This window comes from Aotus nancymaae, unplaced genomic scaffold, assembly GCF_030222135.1.
Source record: "Aotus nancymaae isolate 86718 unplaced genomic scaffold, 86718_ANA_hifiasm-v0.15.2.pri h1tg000007l, whole genome shotgun sequence".
In the NCBI taxonomy this organism is placed as follows: Eukaryota; Metazoa; Chordata; class Mammalia; order Primates; family Aotidae; genus Aotus; species Aotus nancymaae.
Window position 1 is genome coordinate 7,847,944 of NW_026988418.1, and position 22,227 is coordinate 7,870,170.

Genomic DNA, 22,227 nt, shown 5'->3' on the forward strand with positions numbered 1-22,227 from the left:
GGAAAGAAGAGAACAGAGAAAGGAAAGATGGGAAAGAAGGAAATAATTTTGATTCCCAAAAGCTGAGACCAAAGAGAAACAATGTACCCAGTTCTCCCCAGAGACTTCTCAGGTCTACCTTACACTAGCATACTTGAACCAAGTCCTGCTTCCTAGACAGGAACTCTAAATGAGTAGCTAAAAGACAGGAAGACATGAAAAAGCTCCTTTGGGTCCCAGGAAGCAAAACTATCCTCCCTCCCTCCTTGCCCACCCCACCTTTTCTAAAGCAAGGATGCAACAGTTACCTGAGGATGAATCTGTGGCTTGTCGCACGTGGCCTCAAAATCCAGCACTAAAAAGTAGTGATACCTCTGGGGAGGGAAGGACACCATTGCCGCCATGGATGCGCCAAAGCCGTGGGCCGCCAGCTTTCTGGTGGATATGGAGCAGAACTCCGGAACACCACAGGGAGAAAATAAGTGCGAGCCCAGCACTTTTCTTGCTCTTGAAAGTAAATACGAAGAAAATCGAGCTGCTCCAGTCTGTAAAGGTGCTAGCATTGAACATCCAGAAGCATCTAAAACTTAGGGGAGGAGAATTAAAAAAAAAAAAAAAAAAAAAAAAAAACAGAGAGCCTGGGTTACTCCCTCCCACTGTGGCCCTGCTCCATCTAGTCTTCAGGAATATCCACACAACATGAGCCACTCCCCAGTGTTTCTGGGCCCCTTTTCTGAATCACAGTACTCCTTACTAAAGTTCAAGACCCTAATAGCAGCACCTGCAGCATTATTACAGCTCAGAGTCTCCCAGATCATTCTCAAAACAACATGCAACACTGGCCCTTATCTTTAAATGGAGTTCTAAAGTTCAAAAGAGAAAAACTGTGCAGTCACTTCTCAGGTGGCAACAGTTAACATTGAAGCTATGGGTCCCAAAGTAACGTGAGGTGACCCTGTTGTACAATCAGTCCTGGAAGCTAAGTAGACTCAGACAAACAGCAGAAAATGTCCAAGGCTCTCTTCTCAGCTTGACTAGGAGCCATTTGCCCCTGGCTTTCCAGTCTGTATCTTGACATCTCCACATACCCTCCTCCCCTCTCCCAAGGGGAAGGCAAACAAAGCGAATCACAGGGGAGTTTGCTCCCAACATTCTAGTGCTTCCCCAACCCCCACACTAGTAAGTGGCACCCTGGGGGAATGAACAATGCCTGGAGAGCACAGCTGGCAACAGCCTTAGGCCTTCTCTTTTGCTGCCTTAGACTTGGTCCCTACTACAGGCCCTGAATGACTGCAGGACTTTTTAAATAGGGAAGAAAAAGAAAACCCAGATGTGGCAGTAATAGGAGCATGGCTAAAAGTCTAGTAAAGTTTTCTGAGTGAACATGTGCAAAAAAAAAAAAAAAAAAAACTCAAATCACTTTTCCTTTAAATTTTCCCTTTAAATTTGCAGAATGCCTGCTCCTCAGATGCCTAACTAAATATAAAAATCAAAGTCTTAGTTTTACTCACAAATAACTCAAACTTCCTTAAAAATAAAAAAAGGAACAAAGCAGAAATGTTGTCTTTCTCCCTTTAATACTCAATATTCAAATTTTTCTCAACTTTAATCCTCAAATAAGAAATTTCACCATACAATACAGTAATGGCCATGGTTTGTACTTTCTGACGCATCATTCCAACACAGCCAAAGGCTTCCCTCTGAATGGCTGCAAGTGGGCACCCGGCTCCCTCCACATAGTGTAGAGAAGCTAGCACCCTGTGAAGTCCAGTGCACACTCAAGGGCAATGAGGTCACTGCTACCTGAGCTGAAGCAGATTATGCCAAATATGGCTTGACTTCCCATCTCTCTCCTGACTCACTAAATGAGCTACAGTAACTTGCCTGTATATTTACTAGGATATATGCTAGTGTGGGTCCTCAATTTCCCCATCTCTATAATGAGATTTCAGGGGGATTCAGTGGAGCTTAGATCAAAATATATTTTAAGTTCTTCATGGATCCTGCACAAGCACAGCACTTGTTTTCACTATTGCTTTATAGCCTCACCAAAAATATAGCCAAAACTCAGCCCAGGTAGACAAACGCTGGCTTGAGTTTCACTATGGAATCTCCTGGAAAGGCAAAAGGACTAATATCCCTTTGAAAGCCAGAATGTTCACATCACCTATTCCTGAACAGTACTGGAAGCCTTGATGAGCTGGGAGACACTAGTCTGCTCAAATTACCCATTCTAGTTTGGATCCAAAGTCCCTCAAGGACTTAAGACTCTTCTCTAACCACATAAAAAAATGTAAAGACTTCTGAAAATCCTAAAGTTCTGTAATGTTCATAGAATATGCAAGTATATACAGTCAGTCAGATCTTGCATACCAAATACTATAAGCAATTAAGCATCGTGAGTAAGGAGGGCTTCCAGGTTTGAATCCTGGCCTTACCACTTACTAGCCATGGCACCTTGGGCAAGCTCTGTTCTTCAATTCTTCATGTGTAAAATGACAATAACAATAGCAACTACTCCATAAGTGAGAATAAAATGAGACAACACATGTAAAGCACGAGGAACAATGTCTGCCATATAAGGACTTAATAAGTATTAGCCTACTGTTATTACTATCCTATTGGGCTATGCCCAACTGGCCAAGCCTTGATCCCCAGATTCTGGGCCTACAAATCCAATTAATGCATAAGGCAGCCTCAGAGAATAATACTGATGTCTTCTGCATCCCTAAAATGCTCTAGACCTCCAATAGAGCATACTACATATACCCTATTCTGATGGCCAGTGGTCCTCTTGCCTGCAGGTCTTGCTTTATCACCTGGTCCCCTCTACAACAAAAGCTTCTCTTGGCCAAGCAAAGTGACTGAGGCCTGTAATCCTAGCACTGTGGGAGGGTGAGGCAGAATTATGGCTTGAGTCCAGGAGTTTGAAACCAGTCTAGGCAACATAGTGAGACCTCATTTCTACAAAAAATAAATTGGGGGGCTGAGGCGAGTGGATCACAAGGTCAAGAGATTGAGACTATCCTGGCCAACATGGTAAAACTCCGTCTCTACTAAAAATACAAAAATTAACTGGGCATGGTGGCACACACCTATAGTCCCAGCTACTCGGGAGGCTGAGGCAGGAGAATCACTTAAACCTGGGAGGTGGAGGCTGCAGTGAGCTGAGATCATGCCACTGCACTCCAGCCTGGTGACAGAGACAGACTCCATCTCAAAATAATTAATTAATTAATTAAAAATTAGCCAGGCAGGGTAGTGCATGCCTATAGTCCCAGCTACTTGGTAGGCTGAAGTAGGAGGATTTCTTGAGCCAGGAGCTTGAGGCTGCAGTGAGCTGTGATGGCGCCACTGCACTCCAGTCTGGGTGACAGAGCAAGACCACTACTCAAAAACAAAACAAAAAAACAACTTCTCTTGTAGGAAGTCTTGAGAGTAGACATTAGGAGGTCGTGCCTCCACATACCAGCAACTACTGGGTTCCACGCTTTCCTTACTTCTAACAACGAAGTTCAGTTCAAGTCAAGAAACAAAGGGTAGCTCTTCCTCTTCCCTTCCTGAAAAACTCAATCCTAAAGCCATTAAGTGCAGAAAAAGAAGGCAGATATCTGTAACAGGTGGAGTAGGATAAGCCAGAGAGGTCTGGGGAACACTGTCAGAGCCCAGGCAGGGTAAGGAAGGCATCCATGCAGAGGTTGAAAGGTGTGGTGCAGCATGTCAGAGCAAGGAGAGAGTGGAGAGCATCCATGTCGGGTGGCAGTCCGATGTGGGGTGTCACAGACAGGGCAAAAGAGGCACTCATGAGGGGAAAAGGGCAGTGGCAGTAATGGGAAATTAGCTACATACAGAGGGACTGATCAAAGAAGTGCATATATTAAGGATAATGGGACCCAGGTTTCTCACTGTTAGAGAAAGTAGTTAAAATACGGAAAGGGAGAAAATCTGTGGTGTTGGACTGAACTGGCAGGAAGAATGCGAACTCATGGTTTCTGATTAGAATTATATCAGATAAACAGACAGACTGATTGATAAACACACACACATAAATGTACATGCATATGCATATATATTTCCCAGCTCTAAGGAAGAGCCAGGGAGCAGTAACGATGGCAATGAGCACACCTAGCACTCTACTGCCTTCTTGTTTTTTGTTTTTTTTTAAGACAGGGTCTTGCTCTGTTGCCCAGGCTGCAGTGCAGTGGCACAATCATAGCTCACTGCAGCCTCGACCTCCCAGGCTCAAGCAATCTTCCCACCTCAGCCTCCCAGGTAGCTTGGACCACAGGCATGTGACACCACATCCAGCTAGTATTTTTATTTTTTTGTAGAGGTGAGAGTCTCACTATGTTGCCAAGGCTGACCTCAAACTCCTGGGTTCAAGTGTTCTTCCCACCTTGGCATCCCAAAGTGCTGGGATTATAGGCATGAGCCACAGCACCCAGCCCCAGTTGCCTTCTAAATACCATTTTCCACTAAAAGAAACAGAGCTCCTTGGAGAAATGGCTGATTCCAGGGATGTAGCAAGAGAAATATAAGATGAGCCCATAATATCTTGCACCAGAAAACAAGGAAACACCCAAAGAATGATGGGAACATACCAAAAGGACACAAAAGTCATCCACTGGCCAAGAAACAATGATAGTAATGGATTATAATGCACTGAATAGAAAACCACGAGTCCATAAAGACATAAATCAATAAAATTAAACTTTGATGTAAGATATTTACATAGTTTCAAAATATCTTCCCACAAAATACTTATTAATTACAACTAGGAATAATTTTATGATGGAGAAGCCTGGAAGACATCACCTTAATCAAGAGATCAAAGTGAGTATTATCCATAATGGGATAAATCAAAATCATGCAATGAAAAGAACAAAGCATCATTTCTGTTACATTCCTGAAGATATACAACCTAAATCTAATCATGAGAAAATATCATACAAACCCTAATTGAGAGACAATCTAAACAATAACCAGTCTGTAATCTTGAAAAGTATCAAGGTCATGAATGCCAAAGAATGTTTATTGAAGAAAGTCTAAAGGAGACTAAAGAGACTTGATAACCAATGCAACCGACAATTCTGAACTGGATCATCTTACCACAAAGACATTCTTAGGACAAGTGGCAAAACTTTAATGGGGTTTGAGGATTAGATGGAGGTTTCGTATCAATGTTAATTTCCTTATTTTGATGGTTGTATTGTAACTAGGTAGGAAAAAGTCCTTGTTTATAGGAAATGCACACCAAGAATTCAAGGTAACAGGGTATTAGGTTGGCAACATAACCCTCAAATGGTTCAGGGAAAAAACTGTTTGTACTGTACTTCCAACTCGTATATAAATTTGGGCTGTTTCAAAGCTTTTTTTAAAATTGTTTTTTTTTAAATCAGCTTGGTGGGCTGGCTCACACCTATAATCCCAGCACTCTGGGAGCCCAAAGTAGGAGGATCACTTGAGGTCAGGAGTTCAAGACCAACCTGGCCAACATGGCAAAACCCCATGTTGGCATGGTAGTGCATGCCTGTAAACCAGCTACTCAGGAGGCTGAGGCAGGAGAATCGCTTGAACCCAGGAGGCAGAGTTTGCAGTGAGCTGAGATCACATCACTGAACTCCAGCCTGGGTGACAGAGTGAGACTCCATGTGTATGTATGTATGAATGAATGAATGAATGAATGAATAAATAAATAAATAAATAAATAAATAAATAAATAAATAAATAAAATTGTTGACCAGGAATGGTGGCTCACGCCTGTAATCTCAGCACTTTGGGAGGCCAAGGCAGGGGGATCACCTGAGGTCAGAAGTTTGAGACCAGCCTGAACAACATGGAGAAACCCTGTCTCTACTAAAAACACAAAATTAGCCAGGCATGGTGGTGGATGCCTGTAATCCCAGCTACTCGGGAGACTGAGGCAGGAGGATCACTTGAACCCAGGAGGCGGAGGTTGTGGTGAGCTGAGATCACCAAGATCACGCCACTACACTCCAGCCTGGGCAACAAGAGCAAAACTCTGTCTCAAAGAAAAAAATAAATAAATAATGAAAATAAATTGTTTTTTAAAATCCATATGCAATGTGGTTAAAATTTTAAAACTAAAAATATAGGACAGACAGTATGTGAAGAGAGAGATCTCCCTGTAACACCCACAGAAGGTAGGCTGCATATTCTCTCTGGCAGAGAGACTCAAAGCATCTCTCAGCCCAAACAGTATCTCTATCCAGCCGAGTTTCCATTAGAAGAGCCCCCACTCAATGCCCACCTCACTGGCACTCCTGCCACCATAGAGCCTGCTAAGGAAACACCCCTGCTCCCTGCAACAGCATCCCACTTGCCCTTGTACCCTCTGGTGTCTTAGGAATTTCTCTTTTCTATTAATGTCTTTATGTTTTAGTCACAAGTTTGCAGACTATAAGTCTATACCTTATAATATCAACTGGGACTTTGAGTATCTAATTGAGGACCAGAACTCAAAAGAAAGTTTATGATTCTGTCTATTTCTACAAACTATCTTTCATCAGAGACTAAGATTTATACACATTTATTCTCAGACATCCTTTTCCCTCTCCTAGCAAATTAAAGGTATTAGTAGCCCATGGCAAGGGAGAAAATGAATGATTCTCTCTTCAATATGAAGGGCCCAGGCCCCCAGTGGGGACAGGGGAGGGGTAAATAGGACTGCCACGGGCCAGCTCGATTTGGAGAAACAGGCCTGCGCCAGGGCCCCTGGAGGATGGTCTCTGTGCAGAGTATTTACACAACAGACACCAATGGCTCCTCTGCAGCCATTACTGTCTATCAGGTAAATAACACATGTGCCAAAACACACATTTAATGAGGGAAATAATATGCCTTTATAAAAAGACTCAATCTGTATTTACCTGAGAGACCAAAGAAGCACCAAATCACCAGATTAGAGGAACCACAGAGGAGTCATTCTGGTGTCTTGGGTAAACAGACATTTTATAGCCTCCATTACTGGAGGAGTGAATGGAGGGGGTCAACCTTTAACATCCACACACACAGGCCAAGGGAGCCTCGAGATGGGAAAAGAAGAGCAGCCCATTGTGAAACATGTGGTCTACTCCCACTCTACCTCCCCAGCCACGTGTATTTGGGATCTCTGGGAGGGTGTATGTTTATACCAACTCTGGATTCAATTCATTCCATTACAAGCCAGACTAGGAGTCAGGGACAGGTTCTGAGTCCAGCTGACTGGAAGCACCTAGGAATACAACAGTCATAGCTTCCTCAGTTCTCAGCTCTGGAACAAGTCCCTGACCCAATCTGACCTGCAGTACCACAAGTGCTCAGGCACCTGAGTCACAGAAACAACAACAAAGAACAGAGTAACACCTGTCTGGAACTCACTTAGTCACAGGTTTTGTCTCAAGCAGCTAAACAGGAAAAAATACAAATAAACTGCATGCCTTCAAAAGTCATAATCTTCAGCCTAATGACTATATCCTTGCTGCCAGAGCACTCTCTATGAAAAAAACAAACTGTTGGCCAGGTGCAGTGGCTCACGCCTGTAATCCCAACACTTTGGGAGGTCATGACGGGCAGATCACAAGGTCAGGAAATTGAGACCATCTTGGCCATGGTGAAACCCCATCTCTACTAAAATACAAAAAATTAGCCGGGCATAGTAATACGCACCTGTAGTTCCAGCTACTCTGGAGGCTAAGGCAGGGGAATCACTTGAACCTGGGAGACAGAGGTTGCAGTGAGCCAAGATTGCGCCACTGAACTCCAGCCTGGCAAGAGAGCAAGACTCTGTCTCAAAACAACAACAAAAAAAGAACAAACTGTCAAAAGTGAAAGAAAACCGAAGAGGCAACACAGTCCAACCAGCCAAGGAAAATGAGATCAGAAAGAAGAGAAAAGGACTGCCCAAGGTTCACATTGCAAGAAATCGTAAGAATAGAACACAGGCTCTCGACTCCAAGGCCAGGGTCTCAGGCTACTGCTCCAACACATGGAAAGGAGAAGGTCTCATTAGTCATTTCCTGAGCTGTGCAGTCTTACAGAAGAGGCCATGAGCCTGAGGACTCTGTCTAGTCTGCTGAAGGCTAGAGGTTGAAGACAAAACAAAGCTTGACATGCCCTGGAATCTCCACATGGTCCCCCTGTGGAAAGGAAGCAGGAACTCTAAAACTGGGTCCTCACCTCAACAAAACAGTCTCCTCTTCTCTACACCCAGTCAGTCACTGCCTTGGCCTGTAGCTACAGCTACTTCTGCTAGAAGGCATGGCTAGAAAGAGCTCCCCCAACTCAGAAGCAGCTGCTAATGATCCCAAACTACCAGCAGAGGTAAAATCACTAAAAACCTTCAGGAACACCAAATTCTGATGACAACATCACAGGTCACAGCAGGTTTGTTTTCTCCTTCAATTAGTCTGTCTCAGCAGCTCCAAGCAGCACATAAAAAGAGGCAATTGTTTGTGATTTGCCTGCTATTTGCTAAACCATTAGCTATGCCCAGTAGCTTGGGCAAACTCCTTTTAGCGGCCAAAGCTGGAAGACATCTTTTTGCAAAGTTCTACAAGTCAGTTGCAACCTCACCACACCTGAGAAGGGACAAAGCCTTGTTTCCTAACACCATAAATAGACTAGAGAGGGATGGAGGGCAGGGTATGGTAGCATCATCCCTTTAAGCACCTCTCACATTTGTAGACAGCATCTGATCCCAGAAGAGAGGTACCTAGAACTGTTAAATACTTCCTGTATTCCTGGTCTCAAGATGGGGAACTAGTGTAAAAGCAAGGAGCTACATAATCTAGTGTTAAAACACTGGTAATAGACAAACCTAGGTTCAAATCCTGACTCCATTATAAATTATTTGTAATAATAGTTATAATAATACCTGTATTTTTGGGGTTCAATTCAACCACACAATGTACAAAAAGTGCTTTGCACAACAGCAAGTGCTCAATAAAAGGAAGCTATTAATACATGAGAAAGAGAAAAGGGAAACACCATTTTCTGAAAATCTGCTCCAAGCCAGACATTGTATTGATGACTTACATATTTTATCTCATTTAATCTTCCCAAGTATCAAGCAAAATGGGTAACAGTATTCTCATATTACAAATGAGGAAACTAAGGCTTAGAGGTGCTCAGCTCTTTGGGGCTCTGTCCTCTATCATGTGTGATGGCCCACATTTTCCCACATGACTGATTCCCCTCATCAGACACAGGGCCAACAATGCATATCAACTGCAGTTTTGCTTTTGAGGCAAAGCGTAACTTTAAAAGTAACTCAACCTTAAGCAATAATTAAGTCTATCCAAATCACCCCAACTTGTTTTCATAATTTTTTTATATTTTAAAAAGAAAAGTTACAGGCCTCACACAAGAGCAGAATTAAAAAAACGGCAGCATAAGGAAGTCGAAGCCTTTTCTCAAACAAAATTCCAGAGGAGCAAATCTTTCCATCTTACAGAGTGGAAAACTGGCAGGAGGCAGGGTTATAAACAATTCTTACTCAAGTACCCAAATGTGACATTTCCTTTTACAAATCCATGCTTTGGCAAATGCTGCTCCCTATTTTGGAATGCACTTCCATTTTTTGCCAGACAAATTATGACTCCTTCTTCAAAATCCAGTTCAAATCTCCCCCCTTTTGGTGGCTTTCTCTTTTTTCTTTTTAATGGTTCTAGTAATCATTAATTAAAACCCAACAGAACCAAATGGATAAAGTAGGACCCAAATCAAGCTGACACTCCATCATAAAGCTAATTGCTTAAGTATGATCCAGTGGCACAGTTTATTCCTACTTCATAACTTTTATCTCACTACGTTGTAAGATATTAGGTATGTTTCTTCTACTACCAGTAATTTTCAAGGAGTTAAGGGAGAAGGACAGAAGACAGCAGTATAGGTGTTTGTGTACACATGTGTATTAAAAAAAAGCATATTTGACATAATTCTTTGACGTTTGTCAGACTAATGCATTTTAAAATTTCAAATAGCATTAAAGACGGTGAGATTGTTTTGGGGGGGGTGTGTGTATGTGTACGTGTATGTGTATGTGTATGTGTATGTGTGCGTGTGTGTGTGTTTTAATCTAAATGGTACAAGAGTTTTTAAAGCCTCAGAAACACTGAGCTAGATCCGTAAGGGTAAAGACCACCTTTTATTCATTTCTGTATTCCCAGCACCCAGCACAGGACCAGGCACAAAGTAAGTGAGAGTAAATGTTTGCTGAATGAATTAATATGCCCACAGTCATGATGCCAACTGCTCTGGAATTAGAACATGCTAATTAGAACAGAGCAGGGCCTAAGCACTAAACAAAGCTTCTTCTCTTCCTTTCTTTATCCTTCCTCCTAGCCCATCCCATTCTGTCCTCCCTAGTTAAAAAAGAGCGAAAAAGAGTGAAAGCAAGAGAACAAGAGAGAGACAGAGAGAGAGAGAGAAAGAGAAAGAGAGAGACAGAGAGAGAATTGCCTTGGTGCCGGAATACCATTAAAAGGATTAATTTAGGGACCGGTGTTTGGACTGTCACATCCAATCACTACCCACAGATCTACAGCTTCCCAAATCAGGCTCATGCAAAGAAGAATCAATTGCAAGGACACAGAGGGTCTGAACAGGCATACTAATGGCCTCCTGAGGTGCCAGCGGCCAGCTCTGACACTCCCATAAATTATCCTCCTTTTGATTTTACCTGTAGCTGTGGGGCACAAGGCACAATTTTGAACATATCAAAGCAATCCCTGGTAACCCAAGGCTCCTCAAGGAATGTCCCCAAAGAGGAAAGGCTAAAAACAATGACCCAAAGGGAATCTGCTTCCCAACAGTTCTGGTTCTAGCAATCATTAACTAAAACCCAACAGAACCAAATGGATAAAGTAAGACCCAAACCAAGCTCAGTAGATCTGGACAAGGCATGCATCAGACTGCAGTCCTGCAATGACTACGCAGCTCTCACTCAAGGAAAGCGAAGTCACGGCAATAAACTAACACACTTTCATCTGGAGGTAAATCTGCCCTAGCTTTGACAGTACATAGAAGCATGACCTCAGGCAACTCACTTAACCTTCCTGGGCCTCAGTTTCTTCATATGGTATCAAGGACAAGAATGCTGACCACCTGACCCACTTCCCAGAGTGCTGGTGAAAAGTAATTTTAAAAAATTTGAGAGGCACTTTACAAAGATGTAAGGCCACAGGGTGGCAACACTAATAAATGACCCCAGACAGACAGGCAGGAATGGCTGGTCACACTTTGGTGAATTTCTATCAGGAAGTTGCTCACTCGATTTGCTTTACTGATGGTGTTGGGACTAAGGTCCACATTGAAAAAAGTTCTGGGACAGGAGGCTGAGGCAGGAGAATTGCCTGAACCCAGGAGGCAGAGGTTGCGGTGAGCCGAGATCGCGCCATTGCACTCCAGCCTGGGTAACGAGCGAAACTCCATCTCAAAAAAAAAAAGTTCTGGGATTCTGTTTTTTGTTTTTTGTCTTGAGACAGGCGAGTCTCACTCTGTTGCCCAGGCTGGAATGCAGTGGCTCGATGTGGGCTCACTGCAATCTCCACCTCCCAGGTTCAAGCAATTCTCCTGCCTCAGCCTCCTGAGTAGCTGGGACTACAGGTGTGCACCACCACATCTGGCTAATTTTTTATATTTTTGTAGAAACAGGGTTTCACCATGTTGGCCAGGCTGGTCTCAAACTCCTGACCTCAGGTGATCCACCCACCTCAACCTCCCAAAGTGGTAGAATTAGAGGTGTGAGCCACCATACCCTGCCAGTTCTGGGATTCTGAATGGACCACCAGTTGTCTGAAAATTTTCCATTATGAAGAGCGGTGCCTTGCTTTAGTAAATTCCTCCTGTTTGCTGGCTGCCACCACAAGTGGCTACATTTTTATCACATGTTCACAATGACAACTGTAAGGACCCAAAAAATACAAAGCCAAAGGCCAAGTCACTCAACTACTGGCTGCTTTTTAAAACGTATTAATTATATGAAATACTGTTAGTGATAAAAGTTATCAAGACGCTGTGTGAAGAGTTTTACATACATTATTAAATCCTTCAGTCAACTCGATTAAGTCTCATTATCTCCATTTTACAGATAGCAAAGTGAAGCTCAGAGGGGTAAGTCACTTGCCCAAGGTCACATAAACACTGCTATCAGAAACCTACACTGGGGCTCATAGGATGAAGACCTCCTGCAAAGGGAAAGCAGGAAGAAAGGGAAAGTGCAGGCATGGGACTCTCACCTATTCAACGGACACTCACCAAATACAGTTCTTTATTTGGTCCCTGTCCTTGACATATACCATCAGACCTGAACTAGGAGGCATTTCCAAAACCAGGAAGAGGTCATCAGTCTGCTACAAGCAAGGAAAGGAGAGACCAAGTAGGACATATATAGAACGAGGGCAATTCCCTGGAAACTTTAGGAAAATGGGTCATCCTCTGTGTGTACAGTTCAAGAAGTTCAAATTAATTGGCATTAAGCTGTGAATCCTAAGACCAAGACCCTTTCCAGGGCTCTGTTTATTCCATATCTCCTTCATTAAATATAGTTTCCAAAGCCTTTTAATTTTTTTTTTTTTTTTTTTTTTGAGAGTCTCGCTCTGTTGCCCAGGCTGGAGTACAGTGGCACAATCTCAGCTCACTGCAACCTCCACCTCCAGGTTCAAGCAATTCTCATGCCTCAGCCTCCCAAGTAGCTGGGATTACAAGCACATGCCACCACATCCAGCTAATTTTTGTATTTTTAGTAGAAATGGGGTTTTGCCATGTTGGCCAGGCTGGTCTCAAACTCCTGGCCTCAAGTGATTCACCGACCTCAGCCTCCCAAAGTGCTGGGATTATGGGTAAGAGCCACTGTGCCCAGCTCTTTCAATTCATTTTATATCAACTTTCCCTTTCTACATCTTTTCCAGTCTGTAAAATAGGAGCCAGTATCTCCAACAAATTCTTTGGTAGACATTCTATATGTTCCAGCAGATAGGGAAGAAGTTAGTTAAAAGAACCATTATACTCATATATGCAAAGATTTATACTCAATTTTTTTATTTATAAGGAAAGCATAGCTATAGATCAGTGTTTGTTGTTGTTTTTTGATTTTTGTGTTTTTTTGTAGAGATGGTTCTTGGTATGTTGACCAGGTTGGTCCCAATCTCCTGCCTCAAGCCTCGGCCTCCCAAAGTGCTGAGACTATAGGCACGAACTACCGTGCCCAGCCATGTACACAATTTTTAAGAACCAAAACAACGCCACAAAAGGGAAAAATAAAATGCTATCCACGTAATTGTCACAGCCTCCTGACTAGTCTCTCTGCCTCCAGTATTGTCTGTTCCCTTCAATCCATTTTTCACAATGAAATCAGAGCAAACTTTCTTTTTCTTTTCTTTTTTTTTTTTTTTTTGAGACAGAGTCTCGCTCTGTCACCCAGGCTGGAGTGCAGTAGTACCATCTGGGCTCACTGCAACCTCCACCTTCCGGGTTCAAGTGATTCTCCCGCTCAGCCTCCCATGTAGCTGGGATTACAGACGTATACCACCACGCCCAGCTAATTTTTGTATGTTTAGTACAGACAGGGTTTTGCCATGTTAGCCAGGCTGGTCTCAAACTCCTGACCTCAGGTGATCTGCCCGCCTCAGCTTCCCAAAGTGCTGGGATCACAGGCATGAGCCACCATGCCAGCCTGCCAACTTTCTAAAACACAAATCTAATGTCAGTCTACTGCTTAAAACCCTTTAATGGCTGCTTACTGTTCTTAAATCTGACCCAGAGGTCAGCAAACTATGTTCCATGGGCCAAATCTAGCTGCCACCTTTATTTATTTCATAAATAAAGTTTTACAGGAATACATCCATGCTCATTACTTTTCATACTATCTGTGGCTACTTTCACGCATAACTGCAGAGTTGAGCAGAGTTGAGAAGTTGTGACAGAAACCCAAACCTAAATATTTACTACCTTATCCCTTACAGAAAAAGTTTGCAGAGCCCTAATCTAATCTTTTTTCTATCCCCCGGTCTAATCCTAAGAGTTTATAAGGCTAAGGCTCTGGTCTCTGCTTACCTCCTGCTTCATCTCTCCCCATATGCTCCTGTCCCCTGCCTACTAAATACTCTGTTTCACACACTGAACTTTCTCAAATTCAGTAAAGCCCTGACACTTGGTCCCTCATATCTTCATCTCTTTCTTTTCTCTTTTTTTTAATTTTCAGTGTTGAGGGTTCGTTTAATTCTATGTGAGGAGGTTACCACTTCTGAGAGGACTTCCCTGAATCTACAAGTCTGGGTTAGACACCCTTCTGAGTATTCCTGAAGCTTCTACACCTCCCTTACTATAGCACTCTCAGACCGTATCATAACTGCCTTTTTACTATCAGTCTCTCCCATGAATTTTAAGCTCTATGGTGTCAGGGACAGTGGCTTTCTTGTTCACCACTACAATCCCAGGAACTAGCACAGTGCCTGGCCCTTAGTTATGGAACAAATAGGCTCAAGTCCTGGATATCAATCATCCAGAGTATGCCTCTTTAGCTGGTCCCTGATCCTTGTAAAATAGACAGGTTGGAACTAACCATCCACCAAAAGGTAACATGCAACGTAAATTAAACCAAGATCCCAAAGGCCTTGGTCAAATACATTAGCAAAAGTCAAATGAGAGCCAGGTGTGGTGGCACATGCCTGTAGCTCCAGATACTTGTGGGGAGGAGGATCACTTGAGCCCAGGAGTTGAGTCCAGCCTGGGCAATTTGGCAAGTCTGTCTCTAAAATAAACAAACAAATAAATAAATGTTTAAAGTCAAATGAAGATGTTTCTCTCTACTTCTTTACGATGTGTATTTCTCAGGATAATGGGCTATTCTGGCTCTATTCAACCATCCTGAACATAAAGTAGGTGCTCATGAGATGCCCATAAAGCAACTGTGACAGAACTTGAGAGTCTGGATCTCCCACCAACTCTTACCACTTTATAAACTTCAGGTAAGTTTCTACAGACTTTGAGCATATGTTATCTTATCAGAAGATGCTACAAAAAAATACAATTTGTTTAGACTTTGGGGATATGTGGGGGAAAAAATACAATCTGCATCAGCCCCCACCCCGTACCCTCCAAGCCCAAATACTCTGAAGGAAATCAAGCCAAACTTGACCATGCAACAGGATTCTCACCTCTCCTTACTTCGAAGATCCCAAGACCGGCAGCTGGGGATGCTGAAGGTTCTGTGAAAGCTGGAAAGCCCCAATGCTGTGGATAAATACACATCTCTGCAACGTCTATTTCAATACAAAGCATCAGATCCCCATGAAGGATACTACACCTCAAACTCTAAACTCAAACTTTGGGATAACAGTTACCTATGTGGAAAGACAGTGACCCCGCAGAGCTTTCAGAAGCTATTAGCACTACATTTATAAGGATTTTCATGTTCTCTGGTGATATATTTTTCCTCCTATGGAAGTTCACCTCCTAGAAACACTAAAATTTACCATATCTGAGCTTGGACTGAGAAAGATAGTTACCAAGTGGTGCCTCTTTGGGTGATTTCAGAATCCTAGTCTAGACGAGGAAGACACTGGGGTAAAGCTGACAGTATTCAGAACTAAGGAACTAAGGCTGGGCCAGGATTAGGGGAGGAGTTGGTTGCCACAAATCCACAAGCCATACTGCAAATGGCCACATAGACGAGGAAACACTTTCAGGATACTTCCAAGCCTGATTCAAGCTCTAAGAAAGTCAAGGTAACTAAATTCCAAGTGAAACATCAACACATACCTATCATGCTTTTCAACTAATTCATATTCTCTAAAGGAGTAAAAGTTGCAGAGATGCCCCTGTTAGTGATATCTTTTCCATAAAGAAACACCTAGGGTTGGAACCAATATATTCCTGTCTACTATTCCACACATTTAAGCCTTTCTTCTACTCAGATACCCTGGGAAAAGGCCACTCACCAATTTATCCCACCACAAAGAAAACACTTTCGAAATGAAAGGGAATAAAAGAACTTTTATTTGAAAATTTCAAGTTGGAAGAAGAGCTCTTAGCCAAACTCTATGACCTAGCTAGCTGATTATTTACAGGATCTTTGGACAGGAATTGTTAATGAGCTTTTAATTTGCAGTGCTTAAGTTGCCAAAGTGCTCTGAGCTCCAGTGAAGCACCACAGAATCCATAAAGGAAACCTTATCAATCACTTCCCGGCAGCTCCCTTCCCCCAACCCCCACCTCCTGAGGAAGGGCAGCCAAGTGGGTTTCTAACCAGGATCACAGACACACATTAGTGGAGTCACACTCCAAGTCCCTGTTTATAAATTGGCTTTTAAATGGTAGGAGATTCAAGTATAATAAACTTAAGCTCCACGCAAGAACCCACTAAAACAAGGCATGCTGTATATGATAAAGTCAGAATAAAGCAGAATTTGATGAAGCCAATTTCTCGAAGAAACTCTACAATCAAAACTCATTTAGCCACTCACAACCTACTATGGTTTGAATAGTGTACAGTCTTTTAGCCAATAGGATTCGTGTTTTGCTGCCCCTCCGCTAAACTGATGAAATGTCTGACAAGAGTAAATACCATTGAAGTGGCCAGAGACCTCTCGCAGACGCAATCAAGGGTACTACCCGTTGCAAAATCCAGCTCTAAGGACAAAATCCAAACCCCCATTGAGAAGCCCCATATAAAGCATCTTCCAAGTCAACAAGGAGCAGTTATATTTTGCAAGACCTCGCAGTCAAGCCTCAATCAAGTTCATGCTTTTTTTTTTTTTTTTTAAGAAAACACCTGTTGCTGGACCATTTGCAAGACAGGCAAACAGAAAGCTAGCCAGATTAGGCCCCTATTCACTCCTTTCACCGTCACTATTACCACCTGCAGATTTACAGAGGTAAACTGCTAACCTGCTGTGTGTGCATGTGTTGAGGAGACGGTCAAGGGAAATGTTCTATCTACAATCTCCTTGCTCCATTTCTAGCCTCTCTGGTCAAACCTTTTTCTTCTCTAGTAATCCCAGGTAAGAAGTCAACCCCCTTAATAAACTCACCCATCCTGTCTTGCAAAGCTCTGCCCCACTCCCCCTCCGCCAGAACGTTACTCAGTAGATTAAGCATACAGGGTGAGCACATGGGCCAGCACCCCAGGTTGCACAAACTCTGCGCACCGCGAAGCTCACCCCGCATGCATTAACCAAGGCCCAATCTTGGGGGGACCATTCAGCATCACCCACCCCGGGGTGTTGCCCCCAACTCGGGCCCATCCAAGTCCAGGGGAGAGTAAGGGGAGGGGCGGGGGGCCAGGAGACCAGCCCTCCTTCCCAGGGCCGCCCCCGCCCCCCGTCAGCAGCGGGAGAGGCTGTCGCCATGGCAACGCCCCCTCCTCGGGGCCAGCGCGGCAGGCTCCCTCCAGGTGCAGGCCCCGACGTCTCCCTCAGCCTCAGCAGGCGCTCAGGGCAGTTGGCGGCGGCGTGCGCGGCCCGCGCCGACTGCGGCACCGGCCAGGCAGAGGCAGGGCCAGCTCCGCCCGCTCCCCACCGCCCGTTCCCGGCCGCCTCAACAACGGCAGCCAGCACCACGAGTCCACAACACACCGACTCACCTCCGCGCACTCTGACCCCGACCGACGCGGCGGACGGGCGGGCGCTGTGGCCAACCGCTGAGCTCGCTGCTGGCCCCTTTAACCAATGGGCTGCAGTGGGGCGGGGCTTCTTCTTCCCAAATGCTCGCTCTCCCGCCGACATGCGCGCTAAGGTATGTAAAGATGGTGACTCCTGGCGGCCGGCCTTATGGGACTTGTAGTTTTGACGTTGCACGAACTCAGAGGAGAAGGCGGGGGCGGGGGCATCACTTCTGAGCTGCGAAAGGAATTTTTTTAAAACGAAACTTTCTAAGGCTTAGAGGGACCCAGGTCCCCCATCTCCGTTTTCCCGCCCTCCAGTAGGTGAATATGGGCTCACAAGGTGACAGATTCAATTTCATGACGCCTCATGATTCGTTCATTCAACAAGTAATTGTTGTCATCTACTCTCTGATGTGGGCTTGCTGGAGACCTGAGACAAGGAGGGGTTAAGCTAAGAGGAAATGCTTAGATTCTTGAAGGGCCGTCCCAAGGAAGACGGAACTAGCTCGTTCGGGTCCACTCAGAGGAAACTTCTGTTTAAAAGGCTTGCCTCAACTGTGAGGAGCTCAGTCTCTCCAGTAAGCTGGAGAGACCTGTGTTTCTTCGTGCTGGTTATGCCTTTCTGGGTAGTCATGGGTCCCAGGTTATGATCTGAAAAACCTCAGCCTTAGCCAAGCCAGTGATGGCTTTGACAGCTTCCCAACGGATCAGGACCCCATCTTCTGGGCCCAGCTTCAGTTACCAAGCCCCTCTGTGTGCTGTCTGCATATTTACACTTAAGACGATGTCATTGGCCAACCGCGGTGGCTCTTGCCTGTAATCTTGGCACTTTGGGAGGCCAAGGCGGGAGGATCACTAGGTCAAGAGATCGAGAGCATCCTGGCCAACATAGTGAAACTCCATCTTTATTAAAAATACAAAACTTAGCCGGGCGTGGTGGTGCACCTGTAGCCAGAGGCTTTACTGACCTTGGGATACGTTTGTCCTCAGGAGGCTGATGTAGGAGAATCGATTGAACCCAGGAGGCAGAGGTTGCAATGAGCCAAGATCACACCACTGCACTCCAGCCTGGCAACAAAGCGAGACTCTGTCTCAAAAAAATAAAAGATGTCATTTCTGGGCCTACCACCTCTGAGATCAGACCTTAACGTAGCAATTCCCGCCTAAGCTGGGAGTGCCTGGTAATCCCCATACCAGGGAATGCCTTCCTTAATCCCACCCATGTAATAGGTTAGGTGATTCTACTGTGCACCTACAGCATTTATCATATTGTTTTATAATTATCTGTTTCCTTGTTATCACTCCCACAGGGTTGTAAGCCCTTTAGGAAAAGCATTTTTTCCATATCATTCATGATGTATCAGTAATACACAGCACAGTGCTAGGCATAAAGAAGGCCCGCAATAAATGTCTATGAACAAATGAGGGAATAAACAGCAGCAGGGACAGACGTATCCCAGGGTCAGTAAAGTAACGGCACCATCCCCCAATTCTTGGAGCCAGAACAGATTCTCCTACTGTTACCTAGACATTAACCCCAGTTGGTCAGTCAGGCCACCTGTATTTATAATGCCTCTCAAGTGTCAGGCACTGTTTCTGTTGCTGACGATTCATTGATGAATAAAAACACACAAAACCTGTATTCTCAAGGAGCCTTTAAATTGGAGAGGGAAGCTGGGTGCCATGGCTCATGTCTGTAATCCTAACATTTTGGGAGGCTGAGGCTGGAGGATCCTTTGAGACTAGGAGTTCAAGGCCAATTTGGGCAACATAATGAGATTCCCATCTCTACAAAAAAATTTATAATTAGCCAGGCATCGTGGCACGTGCTTGTAGTCCTAGCTACTCAGGAGGCTGAGGTGGGACGATCACTTGAGCCCAGGAGGACAAGGCTGCAGTGAACCATAATAAAGTGGAGAGGGGCTGCAGGAGGAAGAATAGATAATAAACAAGTACATAAATATAAAAATAAGACAAATAAGAGGCAGTGAGATAGCTTGGTTACATACTGAGTTATGGCCTGAGAGTAGGGCACAGCCAACCTTGGCCGTAAGAATGAAGTAAATCTATACTATCTGGATTCAAGGCTTTATTTAATGCCCAGCCCCAACATCCTCTGTGGAGCCTTCCATGGTCCCCTTGACTCCCCTAGAATGTGCTCTTTCCTCCTTGGTGCTCTAGGGCTCAACTGTACAGCTTCCAGGACTTCACCACACTGTAGGCTCTTTCTGTACAAAGACCAGGCAAATGCATTCAAATAATAGAACAGTTTAACAGCTCAGTATACATTTGGTGCCTTACACTGCCGCCTGACCCAGCACTTGGCTTTCCCAAGCCGTGGCTCTGTTGTGTGCTGTCTAGTTCCCTAGAAAACAGAGCCTGGGCTGGGCACAGTGGCTCATGCCTGTAATCCCAACACTTTGGCAGGCCAAGGTGGAAGAACTGCTTGAGCCTGGGGGTTCATGACCAGACTGCTCAACATAGCAAGATCTCATCTCTGTAAAAGAAGAAAACAGAGCTGAGCTAAAACTTATGTGCTGAAATTTAACTGGGGAGTATAATCCCAAGGCATCAAGAGTGAGGGGAGCCAGGCATGGTGATGCATGTAGTAGTCCCAGCACTCAGGAGGCAAGAGACTGAGGCAGGAGGATCACTTAGAGTCAGGAGTTCAAGACTAGCCTGGGCAACATGGCAAGACCCCATGTCTTAAATAAATTAGTAAATAAAAGAGTACGGGGAAGGGGGAAGTGAGGCAGGAAAGGAGGGAAAGAAAGTACAAGATAGTGTCTTACTGAGAAGTTGTCCAGTGCCTCAAAGAAAATACAGCTAGTTGCTCTGTCATACAGGATGTGTATAACCATCCTGTCTGACAGGAAGGGTTGTGTTACCCCACCACTGCAGGAGCCACAGGGGGCGCCAGATTCCACACCCTGAAGCACATTCATTTAAGACTAGAAATGGTGAGAGGAATGAAAGCCTCTGGTTGGGTCAGATTAGGTCCACTGCAGTCCCACCACAGTGGGCACATTGGAGGCTGTGTCAAAACCTAACCCTCCTCCCAGGGGAAATAAAGATAACCAGAGGTGTTAGTAAATGAGGTGGGAGTGGCAGTTGGGCTGTCCAACAAACAAGTGGCCAATGGCCAGAGTTGGGGTTGCAGACGAGGCAAGGGCAAGTGAATTTGTGGAGGCAGATGAACTGAGTCCAATACACAGACACACAGACACATTGGCTGCTGGATTAAGTGACTGAACGAAAGTGAACACTGGGAGCAAGAACAAAAGCGAGGACCAAGTTAGGTCATCTTATTCCCCATCAAACCACCAGGAAACGCAGCAAGGTGGCCATCAAAGCTAGAAAACCAGCTGTCAAAGCGCAGAGAAGCAGGACCCAAGGATAATGCATGGCAGCCCTCAAACCTTGGCACAGCTGAGAGAACCCAGACTGGGTCTGAAACCATTTTATGTGGCAACTGGAAAAACTGCCACTGCCATCGTAATCCCTATAAGCTATATAAGACAGCATAGGACAGTGGGCTCAGTCCTGGCTCCATCTGTGACCTTAGGCAAGTCACATACCTCTCTGAAGTTCAGTTTCTTCATCTCTAGAATGTAGATAATTCTAGTATCTACCTGTCATTGAAATTAAATACACAACTGCTTAGCAGTGCCTAGAATAAAGAGTTCAGCAAATAGTGGCTATTACTATTATTCTCATCCTTCCCCTACCCCTCTCTCTTGCCCCTCTTCCCACCATGACCACCACCACCTCCCCTCCTCTTCTCCCTAACCCTACCCCCCAGCAGTCTTCTGCTGCTCCAGGAGGAATCTGGCCATGCTGCCTTCTTCCTGCTTTTCCCCAGGGCTGTTCCCCAAGAGCCTGAGCCATTCATCTCCCTGGTGACCTGAATCTGAACTAAGAGATGGATGTGGGGTGGCTGAGGCCAGGGTGGTAATGTGCTCCCTTATCTCCGTGCCCCTCACTAGGGCCTAGTTAATTTTCCCTTTGATTTTAATATAGATTTATTGAAAGTTTCAGTTATCAAAACAAACTGCAGCAGCAAATTGGTGTTCTTTGCAGGCCTACAAGTGCCTATAAAGCTGCCATGCTCGGGAACGAATGGCGCTCTCCAGGAGGTCAGTCATGGCAACAGGAAGTCCCTGGGGACACACACACTGCAGTTTAATATTTTTCTTATTAGCCTTTTTCTTCTTGGCTATCTAAGCCTCCCCTTTAAATCGGAAATCAAATGGAGCCACCTGCCCAGGGAGGTTCTCTTCCTCAGGCTGCACCACTCTCTGCCTATGCTCTCTCCCCTCTCTAGTCCCAGGGGCCTTTACCTCAAATCCTGTGACTCCACCCTGATTTGCCCTAGGCCCAGAGAGAGTCATGATTCACCTGCCCCAGAGGTGTGATTCACAAATGTTGTGAATCCCACAGCTTTGTCCCAGCTGTACAGTCTGCTTGGGCTCTCCAGCCATTAGTCAGAGGCAAAGCAACCCTAGAAAAGATTGGAGCCCCAGACTTCTTCCATATCTGGTTCTCAGAAGGGAGGAAAAAGCAGTTTGAAACCAAAGGAGTTGCTTTCAAAGAGGCAGACGGTCCTGTCAGGATGTATTGAACTAAACAGAAGTAAAAAGGAG

At 44.7% G+C, this 22,227-nt stretch overlaps 1 protein-coding gene across 7 annotated transcripts in view; it reads right to left on the minus strand.

Annotated features, from left to right (window-relative positions):
• The window catches only part of ERI3 (ERI1 exoribonuclease family member 3), a 134,390-nt gene extending 116,793 nt beyond the window's left edge, over positions 1–17,597 (minus strand). The window contains exons 1-3 of one of the 7 annotated variants that reach the window (XM_012434658.2): positions 17,564–17,583; positions 15,138–15,213; positions 288–565 (exon numbers count right to left, since the gene is read on the minus strand). In XM_012434658.2, the coding sequence (XP_012290081.1) occupies positions 288–542 (255 nt within the window). In that variant the 5' untranslated portion in view covers positions 543–565; positions 15,138–15,213; positions 17,564–17,583. The other 6 variants (XM_012434657.2, XM_012434655.2, XM_021673339.2 and 3 more) reach the window with 6 other exon arrangements.
• Positions 17,598–22,227: the final 4,630 nt, after the last annotated feature.